The following is a 22,975-nucleotide window of genomic DNA, read 5'->3' as shown; positions in this document are numbered from 1 at the left end:
GAGGTCTCGTCCTCGCAGCGGACCCTAAACGCCGCCACAGTACTCACACGCGACTCCGAGGTGGCGGTGTAAGTGGCCATAGCCGTGGCAGTGCTCGACGACAAGCGAGAGGTGATATTCAGTGACTCGAGACCGACTATAAAAGCGTTCGAGAGAGGAGTTGTGTCCGGCCAGGCGTTACGCGTCCTCCGCGGCGCTGATCGGAGCACCCTCAACCATCACACCCTCATCTGGTTTCCGGCCCACCTGGGTCCGATCCCGGGCGCCGGACTCAGAGAGCCCACGGCGCTGCGCGCGCGCTTACCGACGACGTTGTCACCCCCGGGAAACCACATCTCGACGAGTTGGAAGTGAACAGGCACGCACCAGTAACGTGCCACGCAATCAATAAACACTTTTACCTGGGGCGACGTCTCTTTCAGCCCCCGCACCTCATATTAAACAGGCCGAAGGCGCTAATGCTACGCTTGTAACAGACACATACACACTAAGAAAAAAAAGAGTATCCCTTACTCTTTTCGAAGAGTCTGGACTCGTCACGTATATGACACACTTTGTGGGAGACACCCGAACTCTCTTTTGGCAGAGAGTCCCGAGACTATCTGTGCTCCATACAAGGTGTTTGCGTGACTCCGCACACAATAGTCATGCATACTCTGTTGTAGTTGATGCCTATACTCTCTCAAAAGGGTTACAACATTAGTGCTAAGGGAGTCGGTTAACAATTCTAGATGGGTCAGACGACTCAAGATAAAGTGTCACATGAAAACTGCAAGAATGATTCCGGTAACTATTTTAGACTAGTTTGATGACTCCAGCAGTGTGTGTCAAGTTACCCTTAGTCCGTGGTGCCGGTATCTTGCAAATAAAGTAAAGCAACTGATCCATGTAAGGCATTTCACTCTTGGATGGCAGTGTCGAGCCGCTTTTCAAGATGTGTCAACAACTCTTGCTGTAAGTACACACCACTACGGCTAGTTTTCAAGAAGACTACTGTGAAAAGACAACAGGATAACAAAGAATCCACAGCAAACGTGCCAAAAAGCACATGGCTGGCTAGCAAGAAAAAGGTAATATTTCATCAATCTTTGTTATTGTCTTCTGGAAAATTCAAATGTATCAGTCAGCACAGAATCACTATGAAAGCAAGACAGTTCTCATTACTATTAAACTGGAATCAATAGCCAACCAAGCAAAATGTAGCAAAACCAAAATCCAATATGTAGCCTGCAGCTGCATATGCATGACACTGCAATGCCACTCAGAACCTTGATGAGACCCCAAAATATTATGTAACTCATGTAGAAGTTTAATTCACCACCGCACAAATCTCTTATAATATGTCAAAAGATTTATAAGTTCAACCTATTTCCCTGTTCTAAACTTACGACTTAACATTCTAAGCAAGTAAGCTACACATAACAAATAAGAAAGGCTGCACTTATGTGCAAATGAGACCCATATAATGAAGTGCAATAAAAACTACATTCCAACTTAGATTACATTATCTATGCATTATACTATGCTTGTTAAAAACAACTGGTTGGCAATTGATAATCCAATCTAACAGTAAAAAAAACTGTCTTACCTTATGGTACTCTTGTTGGCACTTTTTCCCACACAATTTGTGCATGTTAGCGTGAGATGAAATTGATCTAAAAAACACCACATTAAAAAGTTGTGCATCAATTTTATTCTGTCATACAACATGCAGCAGTGTATAAAAACTTCATAACTGACAAAATTACAACAATAAATACAGCAACACTTATACTGATCATTTATTTATGTTGAGAAACATACCTTTGCAAGACAAAGTATAATAGCTGACACAGACAATTTCACAGGTAGAAATAACCGCTAATACAAAACTTTCCATAATGCAAACACATTGACAAAATAAGTAGCACAGGTAGCTGTATTTTGTTACGGCAAAGATGGCGCATGAATTATGAGGACAAGGAAGGAAGCAGAACACATAAACTATACCCAGCTACATGCACGCAGCTGTAACAATACACATAGTGCACAAAGATCCAGAAGAAACAAAGAGGAAGATGTGAGGAAGGCTTCTTTTACGCATCACAAGTCATCCTGTAAGAGCACATTATGCACTGGCTGTAATCTATCCTCAGCCCATACATGAATAAGTTACATTAGGTGCCACATTTACAAATCACTCATACAATGTTCTTGTGATTTCCCTTATTCCAATCTTTACCTAAGCAAGCATGACTGAGTTACATAAAGGCTCCCTACGGCTTGGCACATATACAGAAAGAAGTGTTTCTATAAACACTGGAGGTCACGGACGGATGACTGACACATACCTCTTTTAATTCTTTTGTCTTTGTCATTATGACTATCTATCACAGTAGTCTTTTGTAGAGTGAAACACTTCCAGATAATACACTGTGTGCAACCAAGTGTGAATACCTGTTCTCGATTTTATTTATTTCGACCTTTCTCTGGTGTCCCGCTAAGGTAACAATGGCGCAAAGGATTGTCTTCCCAATGTATGCGTTCCAATACAACAGGAGCAGATGATAAGCCACATTAATGGTGCGTGAAATAAAACATCTGTGCTGAACTTTCTGCTCCCGCTCCAATCTGGAGTGATTTTTTTTTTGCTTTCTGTACACTAGCACAGGTGCTACGTAGTCCCCTTGGTGCCCAAAGCAACTCTCACACCCGAGCAGGTTGTCCATTTTTTTAATTCTAAGCAAAACTCTGGTTATGGGGGACAACTGCGAACTTATATTTTTGCTTTGTATCTTAGTTATGTTGTTGACCTTTAACTTTAGCCACTTCACTACTTTTCTGCAGGTGCAGACAGGCCATTGCACCAATGCTAGGTTTTGAAAACACCAGAGCAGGGTAGAAAGCAAGAACAGATATTTATAATATGGGTGCCCACTCTGCATTGCATGGATATGTTTCAATGAACGATAAAACTATTGGTAGATAAACATATGAAAGATAAGGGAATTAAGCTCGAAGCCTACCATACCAGTAACTGGGAATTTCATGTGTAAATGAAATTTAGCGATTCCCAGTGATGAAGAAACAGTTTTGACAATATGTGCCAAGGTCACCAACTCACTCATGCTCACAAAGGAATCAAAATAAAAACAAGCAAGATTAAAAGAAGTTCGAACTTGCAACCTAAAGTGAGACACCTCGCATGACTGATTTATGTATTTACTGAGCATAAATTACATCTGGCACATAATCTGTTTGTACATGACCAACAATGAGTTCTGTAAGCCTTGTGGGACAATTCTGTGTGAAAGAGAAATCTATTTGATCATTACCTTTTGGGTATGTGTATCTCAGAACTGGTGCTAGTCTGAGTTCTTACAAAGTAGACGTCATTGAGTACTGTAATTCTAATGCCTGCCACTGCTATAAATTTCTGTTAGTCGCACTGTCATGAAGCAGTTATGTTCAATAATTAGCGGCAGTCACCGCTGAAACACTCAGTACAAAACACGAAATAAATATATGCAGTCGGAATGTAAATGTCGAACAAAGTTATAATCAAGTCTACATTTCACAGAACTGTCTTTTTTTCTGCTAGTGTGCCAATACCATTTTCACATTCACAAACATTTTTGTATTGCTCTCCTGACAAATGCAGGAAAATGCAGTCTTTAACAGAAGCCCTTGGGAAGACAGCCCAGAGTCGCTTTGACAAGAGGACTTCCCTGAAACTTTTGTCGCTATGTTGTAGGTCACTGTAGCAAGGGGAACATTTTTCTGATTGAATATTACTCGAAATATTTTTATTATTTGTACTAGAGGTTTGAAAAGAGAGCCAATTGTAGAGTTCTTCATGCAGATATTATATATTCCATTAGTTTTTGTTTAGCTGCTTCTCGAGTTATGTCCTACACAACAGCAAAATACATAGTCATATTTGCAGGCACTTTCTTGTGTAATACATTTTCACAAAAGGCAGTGTGCTACAGCTAACTCAGCTCTTTGTAGACTACAAAGTGCCAATATCTATTCAAACAGCATGTAAAGTTACTAGAAGTATGCAAGATTAGTAGGCAGGCAGACAGGCCTGCCTACTAATCTTGCATACTTCTCATGCTATTGTGAAAAAAATTAAAGTATACTTCAAAAACTTTTTTTTCACAATAGCATGACAATAACCTTATGCACTTATAATTGTCCTATGCTAACAAAATTTGGCATACATACTATTCAAGATATGCACAATGCTGATATCTCATTGAAAGTGCAATCTGTAAAATTATTTAATGTGGCCTAATATTTTTTGCATAGTTCCAGTAATTGTACAAGCCGTTTCGATAGGTGTCATCACTTTGCAGTGTATAACTAGCTAAATAAGATACAGCATGAAGCTATTTCTGAAAATTTTATACACAGGAAAGTGCCCACAAGAACATTTTGCCACTGTGTAGGACCATAACTAAAGAACAGCAGCTACACAAAAATCAATGACAATTAAAATCTAATAAAACACTTTATGAATGACAGTATATTCAAATCTCTAGTACAAATATATAAAAAACTTGTTTTGAGGAGTATTTCCCCTTAATAAGTGGGTGTCAGTGTTTTCTACCAAAGTGTTAGCAAATGCCTTCAGGCATACCATGGGGAGCTTTATAAATAGCACACGCATGCATCTGCCTAAAAAGCCCCACGCCCTGCTTGCATTCATTAGTCATTTTTGCATTCTGTTGTATGTCACCATTTGCATCCCTTAACATTGAGCGCGTAAAACCAAAAACTACCTAATACCGTATTTACTCACATAATGATCGCACTCGCGTAATGATCGCACCCCTAAATTCTGATGTCAAAATTCGATTTTTTTTATTTCTCGGCAAAGATTGCACCCCAAACTTGCCGCAGCGATATGTCATGTGCCAAGTCTAGCTAATAATGATCACGCTTACCATCTGTCAACTGCTATGAGAACAACTCTTCAAGACAAACCAAGTAGTCTGCACGCACCAAACATTCTTAAGCAGATGCCCCATTTCATTCCGTCCATCACTTTCCGCACTTATATGACAAAAAAAAGCTACAACCAAACTTGCCTTTATTATGTGTAGTCTTTGTAATGGTTGTGGTCAACAAAAACAACAAAAAAGGCGTCTTGTTTCTCCTCGTCTGCACTTGTGGGCACGCAACAAATCGCGAGTGGCAATGATAGCAGCCACGTTTACAGTGATACGTTAGAAGTGTACCCTATTCATTTGCCGACGTTTGTAACGCAGCTAAGATATTCGCCCACCCTTAGCGGAAACGTGCCATATTAGGATAGTGGTGAAGACAAATGCCACAGTTTCCGCAGCATGCCCGCCATGTGTTCCTATGTCACAGGCAGCTAAGCGCGCCCATCTGTTTCTGTCCCCTCAAAGTGGACATGGCTATGTTATTGCCGCAAACTTGCCGATATTATTCATTACTGATAAGGAAGAAACTGTTTCAATGTACGTAATGTACTCACGAAAAGAAAAAAAAATAGTGTTCGGCGCGTTCAGCTTGCTCTGCCGGCCACCATGTTTTTGTTTTGTGTGTGTGTCCCGCAGTACATACAGAGGCAGCCACCTCTTTGTTGACCTGTTGTCATCCCGTAGCAAATGCCAGAGGATATATTTTTTTTTCTTTTGGTGGGAAATTTACCTAGCGTAATGATCGCACCTCTGAATCTGAGTCAATTTTTTTTACAATAAAGTGCGATCATTATGCGAGTAAATAGGGTAACACACTGAATTTTCAGCCTGTAAAGGGGTTGTATACAAATGGGGGCAGCCAACTCTAGTGTGACAATAAACAAATATTTGTTCTCACAATAATGAAACCAGTCATAAAATATATCCTACAAATTTGGAAATGAATACCCAAAGAACCTTGCTGATTGTCACATTAATTTGCTAAACAAGATCTTTTGATGTTTATAATTCCTAGTTTAATTCACTTTCTCTAGTAAATGAGCTCTGACCTAGACTATTCAGTGTAGGAGACTAACCCAGACTTGGAAGCCAATATTTAAATCTGAAATAAAGTCATTCATCCCACGACCACGTCACTGCTACGTCATCAGAAGCGTGCATCCATGGACATATAGTCTGTAAAAAAATTTTTACATGATCTGTACTGTTCCTCTTGCACTAATAAATTAGGAAATGCATTTGCTATTTAAAGCACTGCTGTAAACCTTTGTGGTTGAGAAATGCAATACTCAAAAGTGTAACACAACCAATGTGTACATGAAACCTACGATGCCTTTGGCATTCGTCAGTGTGACAAATAGGCACTGAGAAATGCCAAGGGCATCATAGCTTTCTTGTTTCAAACCTTGTATGCGAGTATATTACTGGTGTCTTTGCAGTGAAGGGAAGTCACATTATTATCAGACTTATGAGGGGAACTCATGTTTCTCTAGTTTAATATTTTCTTTTTTGTGCTCCTATATTCTTTACTTTTCCAAAAATAATGGGTGCTTGAAATAAGTACTCTATATATTGCTCTTAAATATTTCCTGCACCAGAGCCCACGTTGGGTTACATTTCTTGAACACTTTGCAGTGCTGCAGATTATCAAAAGGAAGAAAAAAATGCCGTAAGTTTGCATTTTAGCCTTCTGTATAAAAACAAGTATGAACCTATCAATTACATAGACAAGTACAAAAGAACTATGAAAAACTGTGCATAAAGAGAGACATACATTATAATAGCAGGAATCGATGGCGAGAATTCTAATAGAAAGGAACCATTAAAAACTAGGCACTAAAGACACATAATAATTATAATAACAAAAGTATTTGCTAAGGATTTGAAGATACAATAAAATGTCTCTTCAAATCACTCCACCCCAACATTCATCCATGGTTCGATGAGTGACCACAGCTGGCGATGCGGTTTGGATAGGTGGAAGCTGAGCGCAGCTGTGAAATAGGTGGAACATATTGAGGGTCACCAAAGGTTGCACGCTGGTTGCACAGCAGGTTGCCTCGATCTCCGGACTCACTCGACGTCCTGCGTTGAGCTTGGTTATACGTCGTTTGCAAGAGGCCTGGCCCAAGTGTGTGGCACGGCTTGGGTAAAATTTCGAGGCAACCTGAAAAACACAGATCCATATCTATAAGCAACAAAATATTCTCCATCATAGGGCAAACCTGAAGTTTACCATCGGCACAAAGCAGATAATGAAAACAGACACAAGTCACCAGACTTGAGGTATACAGATGTGCAAAAGTATAAATGAATGTGAAGAGCTGCTTATAGGACAGAATGTTTTATTCCGTCTTTTGTAGACCAATAATAGTATCTTAACATAAAATCAAGTGTACTGGGCCCTCCCTAAAAAAATTCAAATAATGGGGTTTTACGTGCCAAAACCACTTTCTGATTATGAGGCACGCCGTAGTGGAGGACACCGGAAAGTTCGACCCCCTGAGGTTCTTTAATGTGCACCTTAATCTAAGTACACGGGTGTTTTCGCATTTCGGCCCCCTCGAAATGCGGGCGCCATGGCCGGGCTTCAATCCTGCGACCTCGTGCTCAGCAGCCCAACACCATAGCCACTGAGCAACCACGGCGGGTATGGCCCTCCCTATTTCTGTAAGTAGGCTATTTCATGCGAGCTGTCCCGACCTGGCACACGACCACTTGAAATTTCTTTTCGAAAAACTGGAGGCCCTTCAATATAGGACACATGTTAATTTCAAGAAATACTTGTGTAACGCACTAAACTATGCACCATAAAAGGCATAGCCAAAAATTTTGTTCCTTCATTAAGGGGGCCAAATTTTTCAGGACAATAAAGAGAGGCCTTACACCAAAAATTGAACTGCTTATTAGCCACTGCTCAGTTTATTATGGGTCAATAAAAATGGACAAAATGGCCTATTAACTTTATTTTCATAGAACTCGCTTACAGCAAAAGCTGCAAATTTATGTAATCCACATATTTAGGACTTGTGCTGCACACAAAAACTAGTTTCAGGAAGATTAATTATGCAGCAGTGCACAGAGATGAGGATGAACTAGCAAAAAATGTCAGTTTTGGTGTAAGTTTATCGGCATACTTACTATTGAGGCAGTCCTAGTAAATTTATGCCCCATAACATGCATGAAAGTACACTGTATTGTTTTTAAATTGCTAAAGCTTTATCAAAGCAGTTTTGTGTCAAGCAAGAAAAAAAATTGTACAAGTGGTCTCCTACTAGTTACAAAATTTGCATCGCATTTCGTCTAATACACATAGCCTCTTGGCTGCTAAGGCAAAATGGATGGACTTGAGCATTCCTGCACCGATAGCAGGGAGTCTAAACTGCTTCTAAGTTATTTCTTTTATTGCCGAGTGGCTACAAGCCACTTCACTCAAAAATTTGCCACTTAATTACATGTATTTACCTCGATCGTTCTGTCAGCTTCCAGCCTGCTTGGCATCATCACGAAGGCTGCCAACTCCCTAGTGGACGTAGCCAGGACACGGTGGTGGCAGGACGCAGTGGCAAGAGCCGCCAAAGGCTTCGAACTCCCTAGTGAACATAGTGAGGACACGGTGGTCGTAGGATGCAGGGGCGGGAGCCACCAGAGTGTACCTGCAGCAAATTTTCACAAACGCTCTTAGTCCTACCATGTCACAGTTTACAAGAAAAATTCAGCTGTCTGGGTAACATGGATACCAATACAAATAAATGTAAACAGTTAGGTCCTACAGCACAACTAGAACATCGACAAAGAAGAAATGGTACTTATGTTTATGAAAATCCAAGCAATGAAAAAAAAATGTGCATCCGATTTGTGCGTGGAAGCTCAATGGTAACCTGAGCACATACCATCAAGTGATTTGCTAGTCAACTGCAAGCCTCTTAAAATGTCATTGTATATTTTTTACATGCACTATGTTAAGCTGCATTAAAACAAGTTCAATATCTGTGAATATAAGTAAATCACGAAGCAATTCAATTAATGAATTCCAGTGGTCATTAATGCAACAAAGTGCAAGCTCTGAATGAAGCTGGCCAAACTGGGTAGTGACAAATAACAGTGTGGTTCTCTACAACTTGTTTTTCTGGCTTTCGCTGTAGCTTTAAAATACAAAAGAAATTTCACATTCCTGACATTTAACCCTGCAAATGTTTATTCCATAATGCATAATACTTCAGCAAGAGCACTAATGCTGTCTTTTAATCGTAAATAGTGATAGAACAAGAAATTTTACTGGAGCCAATGTTTGGCAACAAAACTTATCTCCTTCTCTTTGTCGAAACATTGGCTCCAGCGATGCTCCTTGTTCTACGGCTCTTATCATTTCAAGTCTCTGTCTTCCTGTGAACCTCTGTACTTTCAATGTTGTATCAATTAAATTGTAATAACGGAGAATTAGTAGATGTAGCTGATGAAGAATTTGTGCTTGTTGGTAGATAATGACATAGTAACTGCGCAACATAGACATACGGACAAAGGAGGCTTATGTGTGTCGTCTCCTACAGCCATGTTTCTCTCTTTTGGACGATTACTCTATCTAGATGTAAAAGTATTACCCTTTGCACAATAATGCTGAAATGAAAAAGGCCAGGAAAGTGGACACAAAAATTAAAACAAATAGCATCATATGCTAATGAGATATGCAAAAGTGCCTGCTACGATCTGTCTCACCCATAACGTGCTGGATAAGATGGCGTCTTCTTCTGGATGTTGCCATTTCTTGAATACCTAAAATAAAGTACATTTCAAAATTACAAAGATACACAGAACAACAGCAGTAGCAGAGTAGATAATGCATTGTTTAGTAAAAGAAAGTAAACTAATCTCTGATACACCGCAGACGAAATTTCCTTTATTAAATTAGTAGAAAAATACACCACACCTCATTTCATTCAATGATGTGAGCGTTTCTTGGTACAAGAAAAAAAGGTATTTCTGCATGAAAACAGTAATATAATCATAGCATTCTACTCTTACAAAATACGCTACAGTGACAAAGCCAACTACGGCTGTATATACTTAAAATTGTTGTATGCACCTTACAATAGCCAAGACATGATAAACTTGGGTTCATGTGCAGCTCACCGGGAGATACAACTTTGCAATCAACTCATTTCTGCTTGCCAAATATCTGCACTAACATAAGACTACAAATAAAAAGACCCTCTTTTTCATAAAACACCGGACTCAAAATAGAAAATCCAGTAGGAGTAGCACAAATTCTCTACACAACACAGCCAGGTTTTGTGCGCCTAGTAGGATTTACTATATAAAGGTTGCACCAAATTCATGCTTTTAAATATTTACAACCGTGAAAATAAAGATGACAAAAAATAATAGCATTATACATCGGCTTATACTGTAAGCCAATATGTTTCCAACTTGATGCCAAATGCACATTTAATTTGTTCTGTTTCAGCGCTTTAAAAGGGTTGTGTCTGTTCGCTCGTGCATGCAGCCGCCTTACTGCTACGAAAATATCTGTGCTGCCACATCGCCTGACACTGCCATACAGCGTGGTAGCGTTTTTATTATTCGCGGTAGTATACCTAAAGCGCTAGTAAATCTTCAAAATAGACAACTGTTTTTTCGACAACCTGTCTTCGCCAGCGAAAGTCACACTGGTCACACTACACTTCACGTTACGCAGTACTTGGTATTCTACGGATTTTTCGATGCGACAGGCCACTCGTCATTGGAGTCGTTAAGAACGGTGTTTATCTATGGCAGTACAGCTTTGCTATAATTTCAGATGCTCTCCTGAGGCTTCCGTCTGCCAGTAGTATTTTCGCATACATACGCCCACGCATGCCTAAGAAACGTCTGTGAACTGCCAAGAGAAACGTGGCGCAAAATGTAGCCGTGCCGGAAGGGCCGATTACGCGCCGTTTGTAAACTCGGAACAAAAGCTGATATGCTTACCTGAGAGGTTAAGAGAAATATGGCACAGGTCACTCTCCGCTGGTAGTCTTTCGTGTGCATCTGGTCGTCTCTGCGTTGCGATCTCCCATATCACAAGGAAAATGCAGTGCAAAACGCAACACTTCCGGCGCTGCACTTGTTCGATGTCGGCAAAGATGAAATCGGCGACACGCCGCTGCTGGAGGCAGTCGTCCTCGTCGCAATCACACAGCACGGACAGAAGTTCCCACCGTAACTTGCCGCAACGCCTGGTTGCAGTCGCCCCTAACGCAGCGCTTTCAGAACCACTCCATAGAATAAAGAACCACCACTCGACGACAACATACTCGCGCGAGATGCAACACAATTGAAAAATGGCGTCATACTACTGACGGCTTCGGCTTTGGATCATTTGAATCCGCACAACTAGTTTCGGTTTTCTTTCCTTGCGTTGAAACAAAAACTGTTTTGCTCACAGATAATTTTACGTCACGTAAGTAATGCTCACGAATAAAACAGCCATGAATTTAACACGCGTCTTGAAATACCCGCTACGTTCACTCCGCAGAAACAAAATTTGCTCGTCCGGGTGCGGTTACGTTTGAAATATCTATCGTTGGGCTGTCGGAGCGTGCTCGAAGTGGGAAAACGCGGCGTAATTGTTCTTAATTTGCTTAGCTATAACGGTGCGGCTGCCCTTGATCTCTGTCGAGTGCAGTTTGCTCTGATATAAGGTATAACTACAAAGCCACCGACGTTACTGAATAATCTAGTGCACCTGAAGCTGCCAGAACTCCGGTATTTTCTCCACAATTTCTTGCGACTGTGTTCCGGTGTCACCAAATGCGAGCGTAGTGTTTGACGGAGATTTAGCAACACATTTTCCCGCAATATCGTTCACCGCTGTATCACGACGTGGAGATGCAGCGTTGTTGGTCCTCAGTAAAATTTTCTGTTTATTGCGAATTTTGCGATAGCAGTTATATGGGCACAACCGTCGAAATATGTCTGTCGGTTTTACCGCGAGCTTACGTATAAAGTCAAGTGCGATAAGATCCCATCCCGCGCCGTTGACTGTGCGCGCTAAAGGAAGTGTTCGAGGCTGAGCCGGGCTGGATGGGCGCCCCAAGTATCTAAGGACGTGATAAAACGCGCGCAAGCCGGGAGAGGGAGGCGCTAGTTTAGCGCGCTTCTCCTCCTCTAGCCGTTGCTCTAGCCCGGTCTTGCGCCACCCTCGCTCTGTTTTGGAGACAATTTCCGATGGATGCAAAGCTGGGAGTGGGGGGGCGAGGGGGGAGGTAAGGGCGTGCTCAGATAGCGCAAATTTTCGGAGACGCTTTGAAGGAAGAGGCAGCAGAAGCGTTCGGTCCGCTCTGCTCGCGCCCTTCATCACACCAACGCTGTAACAGCGCGTGTTCGCCGTCATTGAGTGAGATCTGTTGATGTTTGCACGTGCGCGCGTGACCCAGTGCTTGCTAATTTCAGGAGTAAGCGAATGTTTACTGCAGTTTATTCAGCCGATGAAACTACGAACCTTGGTTCGTGCAATAGTTCGTGCAGTGGTTCATGCAGCATTGGGGTGAAACTGCTGTGTGATTGCTTTTATATTTCTAGGGGGTTCCAAAGCAGTGTTGCATACACTAATATTTGTTTCTGGTCGCGGAACGCAACACACTGCGGTAGCCCAGTGGCTTTGATGTTGCGCTGCTGAGCTCGAGGTGACGGGTCCAACCACAAGCGCGGCAGTCACATTCCAACGGGGTCAGAATGCGAAAATGCGCGTATACCGTGGATTCCGTACACGTTAAATAACCCGAGCTGCTGAAAATAAATCTGCAACTTTCCATTACCGTGCGCCTCATAACAAGATCTTGATTTTTGAACTTAAATCTTCAAAATTAAATTTTAAGTCGCGGAATTACACTAACAATCGACACTGTTGAGGGCGCCTACTGAACTTATCTCGTTGCTGTGCTCTCTTTAGTAGCCAATACTTTTTTTTTTAGATTTACTTATGGTCAGAATCCAGTGTGGCAAATCCAGGTCTTCCTTAGCATAGGAAACCAGCTATCGCTTAAGCGTGCGAGGTATCAACAAACATGGTCAAGGAAAATCAATATATAGAGTTCGAAGTAATTGCAGAACATGACAAGGATGAAAGAATGATACACCGCATTACAACCAGGACAGGAACCCGAGGGCCTGCCTAAAACAGAATAGTTTATCTGGTATTTCTTCTCCTGCATTAAAATCTTTCTCTCGCCAGACTCATCTCAAATACCAGAGGAATGGCGATCTTCCACGACGACTCTTCGCGTGCTATTGAGAGTCAAACGACCCACGCGCAAATGTTGACTCTTGTTTTCCGACTCTACTCGCGTAAAAGTGGGTCTTCGGAAGAAAAAAGAGAGTCAAGTTGCCGTGACTCACTTTTTACTCTCTTTTTTCTTAGAGTGTACCTATCCCAACCCGGCCACGTTACACATCATCTACTCGACGACGCTTGCCGCTCCTGCAGCTACACGGCGACACTCGCATACGTGCTCTGGGGGTGTAGAAATGCTGCGCCCGACTCTACCTCGGACAAGTGCGAGAAGATCCTACGAAGCCCGCTACTCCAAGACCTGCGATGGGCCGTCCAGCAGGCTCGCGCAGCGGCCGCCACGTACTCCCTCTCGGTGCCTGCGTGGGAGACGCCCGCAGCGCGCGGACGAGCGTCCTACAGAAACTGCAGTTTATCCAATCTAATATCCTATAACTGCACTTTCTTGTGTGGAATTACCTAATGTATTTACATAAAGGCCTTGCATAACGGTGGAAATAAACGGTAAAAAAGAATGAACAGAAATGAAATCCCGGGCAACCCCTACAATGCACGTAGACTAAGAGCATTGATTTAACAAAGCGGTGAAACGTGATACGGGGAAAACATGGCCGCTCCCTCTCTTTCAGTAACCGCAAAAGTGCTGGTTGATCGTAGGGGTGGCAAATGCGGTCAATATCCCACAAGACCTTCGTTTTCAACGTATAACAATGCCCAGGCCCCTTAGCGCCCACCGATGGCGTAAAAAGCACCTGCAGCCATACGGTCCGAGTATCGTGTTTCGGTCGCTGAGCACTACACCACAAGACAAAGGCCTTAAAGATCTATTACTGCACATACCACAACTTCCTAAGAAAATCCCGCACCATCTCTCTTCAGTATCTTTGGCATCCAAATCCGCATTTCACATTCATTATTTGCTGTCCTCTTACGATAATAATCATGGCTTGTTGTCGATAAGGAAAAAGGGTCTTTTCTCTAGCGCTTTTCATTAGCATTGTAAAGTTGGCGTCTGTAACTCAAGCATACCGCTACGCGTCCCTTAATGTGCAGAAGAATGCTTCTGGGAAAGACTGCCGCTCAGTGCAATGAAAATGTAATGCAGTACTTCTGTGGCTCTACTAAAACACCATTCGCAAATGAAATTTTGATGAAATTTCGCGTCTACTCAGACAGCCTATTTTACAGAAAACAAAGACTAGTTGCCGACAAAGTCGAAATTATTGTGCACAGTTCCAGTACTCATCCATATAATTTTTCATGTTTTATAAACACGTATCAGTCGCAAACAAGCAAGCGTTTCGCTTAATAAAGTTATTGAATTGGCTTACTTAAGAGTATTTGATCACAAGCGCATGCGTAGACGGTACAGCACATACCCTTGGGGTCTTTGACCCTGGTATATTGGCTCCATGCGTCGAGTCCGAGACCAGAGCTTGACGCGTCTCCAGCAGTCTTCTCAAATTCTAGGCGCTTGAATGTGCACCGGTAATGTTCACGCATGATGTCAGGATTGTACTGGCGGCGACCACACGGATTTTCACATGCCTGTTCTGAGCAGGCGCAAGGAAATCCATCCCGCTCAACCTGTAAGTCACGTGGATGGAAAGCATCGCTGAAAAATGAATAAAACTGCTTACCCTATCATTTTTTTCTTTTTTACTAGTTCATTAATAACGATACACGCATAAGCCACAGCACTGGCTTCTGTGGCGCGCTCCAATAACACCAGCCATCCCCTAAAAGGATATCTAAACAACAATATTTTAAACACATTTGATACTAACAAGTATTGCATGCTGAATATCGCTGCAATTACTTTCGCCGCTTATCATCGCGTTACAGGCCTGAATGAAGGAACTAATTAATGAAAATGAGGACTACAATAAGGTCTTGTTTTAACAAAGTTGCAGGAGTAGCCAAAGTTACTTCATGTTCACAACGTCGTTGTATTCATCATTACCCTTTACAGCAATATTTTCCAGATGTGCACACGACTTCTAGCGACAAAAGGAGGAGATGGCTTACGACACGCTAAGCCGCTGCACGGTGAGTTAAAATTTTTCTGTGCCTAACAGATTCCTTGGCACCATACGCGATAGCCTTGACGAGAGTGACCTTGTGCTGAAATCTGATCTTTCGTTATCTCTTTACACGTGACTCGTCTATATAATTGTGAAACCGGCAAAACGAGGACGCGGCGGAAGAAACCCACTCGCACGCTTCGATGCGAACAGAGTAACTAGAGGTCGAGCAGGACATGGCACACAACATGACGCGTTAACTAAGAAAGTGATTGAGGCTTATCTGCCACACTCACATCGCTCAGAAATGTTTCTGTTTGGAGAGATAGAGAGAACACTTATATAGGGTTTGGGTCGTAGAACTTCGTGCGACAAACACCACTAGTTCTCTCTGTATGTGTTCCTTCTTGGCGCTGTCTTTTCTAGCTGTTTAAGCTCGAAGTATGTCAACTGGCAGAGTTGTGTGGATGTGGAGGCCAAAAAAAGCCTTTGCTGCGGCAGCTTTGCTTGGGCGAGTCGTGGCTTCGGAGATTGCGAGAAATACCACGTACACCCGTCGAATGCGGACGTGCCTAGCTACTGTTCCGTGAGCATTTACCCAGACCCCAATCGCCGCCCGCACCCGGGGGCCCCTGACACATCGCGCACGGCATGGTCAGCCGCGCGTCCCCGGCGTCTACGACTTGCCACCTCCGAGCTTGTTGCAGCGGCCCCAGCATTTCGCCTTCGTTCGCTTGCACGTCTTCCCGCTAGCTCGGACCAGATACCTCGACAGCTCACCACCCCAAATATGGAAACGGACCTAGACACTACCCACGTAGGCGTCCCTGGCGACGACTGGCTGACTGTGAAGTACAAAGAATGGAAGGCAGTGGAAACACCACTTGAAACAACCACTACCCAGCCTCACGATGAACGCCTGCGACGCCCGTCCCCACTTCATGAGAGCGACGTAAAAGTTGTCATCCGGCTACGAGACAGTCTACGTCTTGTCCGCTGTATATCTCCACAAATCGCGGCGAGTCCTAAGACAGCTAGCAGACACCCAATACCCCAACACTTCAGCAATCTTACGGTCAGACAAGACATTGAAAAAAAGATTGTAATCGCGAACACATCTCAAGAAACGCTGGCAATGAATATCCGATACACCATGTCTCTACGACTCTGCACAAAAGAATACACTACCCCAATTCGTGTTAATGTTCACAAATATTCCCTTTTTCCGTCAGCCATTTCCCAGTGGAACAAGTTAACTAACGATATTGTGCGTCGCAATAACATTGACTCTTTTATTAACCGCATTCAGTGTATTGACTTGTCACCATGACTTTTTTTCATTGCATTGCTGTACCACTTCTGCACGGGCTGTGAAGGGCCTGCAGTATATTCAAGTAAAAAAATATCGCTGCTCCTTATGACTCGGCCCGAGGCGTGAAGCATGGCATCACTTCAGGCAACCCCTCAGGTGAACTACTACACAACCTTCATGCCCCTGGCCGTCATATCTTTCAAGCTTGCAAGCTTGGGTGCTCACCAAGCGTAGTCATCGCATTCGTGGGCAAAATCAGACTATTTTACGTCTACTACAATGGACGAAGACTGCGTTGCACCCCTTTTCGCCACACGGAAAAAGTCTGTAGGCTGTGCTTTCATGTTGGCCACCAAGAGGACGTTTGCCCCAAGCCTGACCTCCAAGCGTGCCAAAACTGCGGTGTGCAAGACCCCACACCAGACCACACCTGCAGACCAAAATGCACTCTATGTGCAGGATCAAATGCCACTGCTGCAGAGCACTGCCCCGCGCCTTTCAGACGTTCCGCGCTCCCCGCCGCGTGCCTCAGCCACCAAGACCAACGAAGAGCGCGATACCGTTCGCGATCCCCAGAAAAAAAACTCCAATACCGATCGAGATCCGCATCACACCAAACGCAAACGCTAGTGCCGATCGAGATCGAGATCCCGTCCACGCCAAGACTCAACGGGACTCAGATCAATGGAGGCACACAGTGCATCCGGGAAAAAAGAGGTGAGCTGGGTGGCACGGATGTTTAAAAAACCACCTTAATCATCAACTCTAACTACCAACAACACAACATATGTCACAACCTCAAGGATCTCCAATCACTCCATAAACAACCACCGATTTCCAAAAAGCAAATCATGGCGCGACCTGATGCCCTAGAACAAGCCAACACACCGAAAGACGCGAAAATTAACAATTCAAGCAAGAACATGTCAACCTCAAGGCTGAAATAGCACAATTCCAGACCTCGCCAGCCACCTCTAGCCCAACCAATGCCGAGGTATATAGCCCTTCTTCTTCTCACGCAGCTTCTCAGGACTCCGATGCAATGACATGCACTGACTCAGCTCACTCCACCTTAGCTAATAAAATTGCGCACTTCTCCAACAAACTTACGCGAACAGCTGAGAGTGTCACCCAAGTTAACGGCAAAGAGGATGCCAACTTAAGACTATTCAATATTCCATCAGACAGCAGATGCACTAAGCACTTGCCACATTGCTCCTTTGCAACGAACGCAGCCGTGCGGCCTACCTCAAGGCGCAATCCAAGCCCTGTGCTGGTCAAGACGAAGCCGAAACGTACAAGCTCCTAAACTGCACCCCTTACAATATGGCAGTGGAATTGTCGGAGCTACGCTCCAATACAAGGCACACTGCGACCACATATTTCTAACGCGAAAGTTCCACCAGCAGTTCTAGCCCTACAGGAGACGGGAAAACAACCTTCTCTTTCCCAGCATAGCTCGCGCACTCGAGCGCTCAATAGCCCAGTTGCAACGCTCACTCAGAGATATTGACCACGGTCACACAGAAATAGACGGCAGTGATATCGACGACATCCTTCTGTAAATCCTGCGGAACAAGAAAGAAGAGAAAAGTCACTTCATATTCAATTTATACAATCCCGCTAAAACAAAAGATGCTCATTTCGGTTGCCCAATCACCACAACACTTGCCGCCGCGAAACGCTTTTCCCCCTTCTCGTTCGAGGCTTCAATGCGGCTCATCCCGCTTGGGGCAACACGAAGCCCTGCTCGAAACTCACCATAATCACGGACCCACAATGGCCCTCTAAGATAGACAGCAGCGTCACTGCGGATACCTGTCCCGATCTGACACTCGTCCGGGGAGCAAGTCACGGAGAGTGGGCAAACGCAGAGGGAAGGCCTAGGAAGCGATCATTCAATACTCATCGCGATAATACATAGCCACATTACACCCCGTTAACACATGAGGAACTCACTGACTTAGACGATTTTCGCAAATGCAGGACGCCACGACACATCGACGATCTAATCCAATGCATTCGAGATCTCCAGGCATCGGTCGAGAAACATTCACAAACACTTACATTATCCACAGAATCCAGCTGCAGATCCTCATCTCCTTTATTTATCGGGCGCTTGCCACAGCTTAGTCAAAGGCTGGTGAAAGCAAAAACAGGACCCGCAACTAAGGATCCGCATTATGAAACTCACTACTCAAGCAGAGGAGTACGCGACCAAACTGACTTGCCAGAGCTGGCAGCAATTTTGCACTGCATTACAGGGAACGCAAAACACGGGAGAAACGCGGGTACTTCTCTGCCACCTTCTGGACCCCCAGCATCCTACAATGGAAACGCGAATCAACAGATGGACCAACCGATCACAATGCAGCAAATCAGAGAAGACCTACACACCCTTACCAGAAACACGATACCCTGTGAAGACGAAATGACGAACCACGTTTTCAGAAACCTAGATGGCCCTCTATCGAGTCACTACTCGAGCTTTTCAACCACCACTGGGAACCAGGCATCCTACCGGCAAAGTGGAAACACAGACATTATCTCATCCCAAAGCCAGGAAAAACCCCGAATCTAACGAACCTAAGGCCGTTTCCCTCATGTCGTGTCTCGGAAATTGATCCGCGCATGTAGTTCTGAAGAGATATCAACCATACCTGGAAACTATCCACATGCTCCCGGACCCTATTTTCGGCTTCAAGAAGCACCTCTCTACGCAGGATACTCTACTCCAATTGAAAAAAGAAGCCCTTGACCACATCACCCCTCGCAGTGCGAGCACGGTCCTGGCCCTGGATCTCAACGGAGTGTCTGATAACGCAGGACACCACGCCATACATGCAAACCACAGCCCACCAACTGCGGACAAACACATACAACTACATTACTGCATTCCTCACTGACCGCACAGAAACCATCGGTATCGACAGCATTCGCACCCAAACACTATACACACCTAACAGAAGTACACCACACGATGCAGTGTTGCCGACCATGCTCTTCAACATAGCAATGATGGGTCTCACAGTCGAACTCATTTTCATCCCAGGCATAATAATAATAATATATGGGGTTTTACGTGCCAAAACCACTTTCTGATTATGAGGCACGCCGTAGTGGGGGACTCCGGAAGTTTTGACCACCTGGGGTTCTTTAACGTGCACCTAAATCTAAGTACACGGGTGTTTTCGCATTTCGCCCCCATCGAAATGCGGCCGCCGTGGCCGGGATTCGATCCCGCGACCTCGTGCTCAGCAGCCTAACACCATAGCCACTGAGCAACCACGGCGGGTCATCCCAGGCATCCAACACGCTCTCTACGTCGACGACATCACTGTCTGGATGTCGACGACGAACAGGACGCCCTTCAGCAAGCCACGGACACAGTTGAGCACTACGCAGAGTAGCCGTCTAAATTAGCTGCGATGAAACCGGGACTTCTCATTCTCAGGAGAAAAAGCAGAAAAAAATACAATACCAGAAGTCAATATTCTTCTTGGCAGCAAATCAATTCTTGAAGTACCGAATTTACTCTTTTTAGGCCTCTATGTCCATCGAAATGGGGGCGGCACTTACGCTATCACGCGTCTAATCCATATAGCCCTGCAGGTGATGAGGATGGTTGGCAGAGCAACGTGGCGCCGCCGTCGCCTCAAGGAGGAAGACGTCTTCCAATTCAATTGGGCCCTCATGATAAGCCCTGTGGCATACACGACTCCGCAACATCCACTTAGACTGAGAGAACTGGAAAAAATTGACGCACTCCGCCGTAAAGATTACAAACAAACACTAGGCCTCCCGCCGGGAACTGCCAATCTTTGGCTTGAATCTATGGGACTCTACAATTCAAGGCTGTTTCACATGCTGCGACTGGAACGACGAAAATCGATGCAGTCGCATGCGTCGCAATGGGATTTTTAGAGGGCCCATTTCACATGATTGCGATTTCAACAATGCGATTGGTGCGACGCCCAGGGTTGCTTACTGCCAGGTTTCGTGGCACACGCTGAATAATTTATTTATTGTAATCAATAAAACGTTTAAATTATAATATTATTGACTTTTCTTGATTAGGAGCAAATAAATCACACGTTTAGTAATTAAAAAAACGTGTTGAGGTTTGTTTGGAGTGCGCAACGGTGGTCTCTGAAGTTCAGTGCGACATGGCGCACTCGAACAGCTGTTCTTAGGTGATTCAAGGCTGTGTGTTGTCTCATCTCCCTTCTATTACCATTTCGTTCTGCCTGCGCTACAACAAACTACAAGATGACCTATCGACAAGTTCATATAGCTACCCTCACAGCATATGCAGTATTCGGAATTCGGCTGCCACGAAGTCGTCGTGACAGCCCATGATCCTCGCGCTACCCGTGCTCGGTGTCAGCTTCTGGAGAAATGATGTGTGTATATTGCTCGTGATTGCGCATATGCGGCGCCTGCTCCTAGCCACGTTCTTGCGCTAAACGCAACACCAAGCAGCAACCCGAAATTCCATATATGCCCCTGAACGAAGCGGCAAATGATCTGTGAGATTACTGGTCGTGGAATAAAAATTGTGTTGTGAAATGCAACCTTAGCGCTAGCCTGGTTCGTCCATCGCCGTGCGTCTGCTGCGAATATATATGTGGGAGTCCTCTCTAAATATTTCTAAAAACGCAGAAGGCGACGCATCAAATGTTTTGAGCAGCTACCGTCACTTTTGTAGGAACCTGTACGTTGGTACATAGCATTCTAAAGACACACTTCTCATCCACTTGGTTATCCTGTGTCTCGCGCTGGTTGTATACTCCGAACTTTTAACAAGAATACCACATCAATACGCGCTATCCACAATGCAGAATCGTAGTCTCAAGGCAGGCGCTATTGCCGTATGCTTTTTCAGCTATCTGCTCAGCCTGGAATGTCGCTCACGGTTAGCCTGTTTTGTGGAAATAAATATTATTATTATATGAATAATAATATTAGATATTACATTTTCTTCACTAATTCACAGCAGTCATCCATATTTCTTAATCTAGTCAGGTATTTAAGCTGAATTAGATCAACATTGTTACGACATGCATATGAAAGTCATTTCAAACTAGATTGCTCAGCCAGAGAAAGTGAAAATGCAAGTCTTAATGTTTATTCCAATTTGGTATTCCCAAACGGATTATATTGGCAGAATTTTATGCCTGCTTGTATTACCTGCAATTCAATGTTCAGAGCTGGAAAAACCGATTCCTTTTCTTCCTGTCGAAAGGCTGCTTCAATGTCGATAGCAAGCTATAATAATTCATTTAGAAAGTGTTAGGCAATGACTATGTCTCTAAGCTTATCAATGCGCTTTTGTTCCACGAACACAATTAGGTTTTCTTTCTCCCTCTAATTGACTGCCACAGAATGAAACTGTTCGCTTTTATAAGTATCAGGATGCAAACATTCTGGAGTTTGTCCTGAGCATCTTATAGTGTACATGTTTGTATCAAGCTCTGGTGTTGCAATCGCAGTAACCTACGCTTATTAGTGAATTGCAACAAGCAGATTTATTGAAGGTTGTTTTCAAATCTACAATGTAGCCATGCAGTAACGACGGCATTATTAAGTAAAGAAAAAACAGCAGATTCAGTGTACGTGTTGGAATTTATGCGAAGTGATGTTTTTGTCAACATTATACAATACCTAACAAACAATGCCGGAAAATATTACTGCCCATGCACACTGTAAAGATGGTAAACTAGCGACGCTGAAATGTGCAGCCCTGGTGTTTTATCGCTGGGTTAATTCCGATGGTTTATTCAAGGCTTTCTATATTATTGGTTATGTCTGTGTTTCTTAATGATGTTATGCAGACGTTTGGCTTGAGTTTATCACATTGTTTATTTGGAATGCCACACATCACGCTTTGCGAGGTCACCATCATGGAAAGTGAAATGAGTGGTTCATTGTGATATAACAGCGGGTCCATGAATGTCTGTGACTTATGTTACGCATTTGTGTTTTGTAATGCGTATTTATGACTCAGTTATGCAGTGTAAGTACTAAGAGACGCACCGCGGGTGCACAAGTCATTTGTTTAAACTGAGTGGCACATATTTAACCTATTAGCAAGTTGGAGAGAGACTGCTGCATGTGTAATCTGCTGCTAAAGAGAAACGACGTTACAACCGGTCTAGCCAATGGCCCACCACACCTTTGTTGCCAGATAATTATGACATCATGATCTTGTCTTGAGCACGTCCCCCTCTGTGTCCCTTCCCTGCAATAATGCATAGACAACTGTATGTTTGAAATGCATAAGCATTTCCATGTCTACGGAACAAGAAATTTCTTCGTCCATCATGCAAGACGAATGCAATGACCCCCACCTACCTAAACAATGGCTCATACCCCTACGCTAGTATATTTGGGACCAGACCATGAGTGTTTTGCCTAGGCATATACAGCTTCACTG

At 43.8% G+C, this 22,975-nt stretch overlaps 1 protein-coding gene and 1 long non-coding RNA gene across 2 annotated transcripts in view; both read right to left on the bottom strand.

The window, feature by feature from the left end:
* LOC139052972 (cysteine/serine-rich nuclear protein 1-like) overlaps nt 1-22,975 on the bottom strand; it is an 84,313-nt gene that overhangs the window by 1,772 nt on the left and 59,566 nt on the right. Inside the window, exons 5-6 of the mRNA XM_070530118.1 lie at nt 14,583-14,790; nt 13,459-13,562 (exon numbers count right to left, since the gene is read on the bottom strand). Of these exons, the coding sequence (XP_070386219.1) occupies nt 13,459-13,562; nt 14,583-14,790 (312 nt within the window). The remainder of the gene's footprint in view (nt 1-13,458; nt 13,563-14,582; nt 14,791-22,975) is intronic.
* Nucleotides 6,874-11,216, bottom strand: LOC139052971 (uncharacterized). Its single transcript, XR_011510148.1, has 4 exons — nt 10,902-11,216; nt 9,651-9,707; nt 8,400-8,590; nt 6,874-7,101 (listed from the first exon to the last, which is right to left on the bottom strand). It is a non-coding gene; the product is annotated as an uncharacterized lncRNA (long non-coding RNA).

The sequence above is a fragment of the Dermacentor albipictus genome, unplaced genomic scaffold, assembly GCF_038994185.2.
Source record: "Dermacentor albipictus isolate Rhodes 1998 colony unplaced genomic scaffold, USDA_Dalb.pri_finalv2 scaffold_48, whole genome shotgun sequence".
Taxonomy (NCBI): Eukaryota; Metazoa; Arthropoda; class Arachnida; order Ixodida; family Ixodidae; genus Dermacentor; species Dermacentor albipictus.
This window is presented reverse-complemented; position numbering and strand designations above follow the sequence as displayed.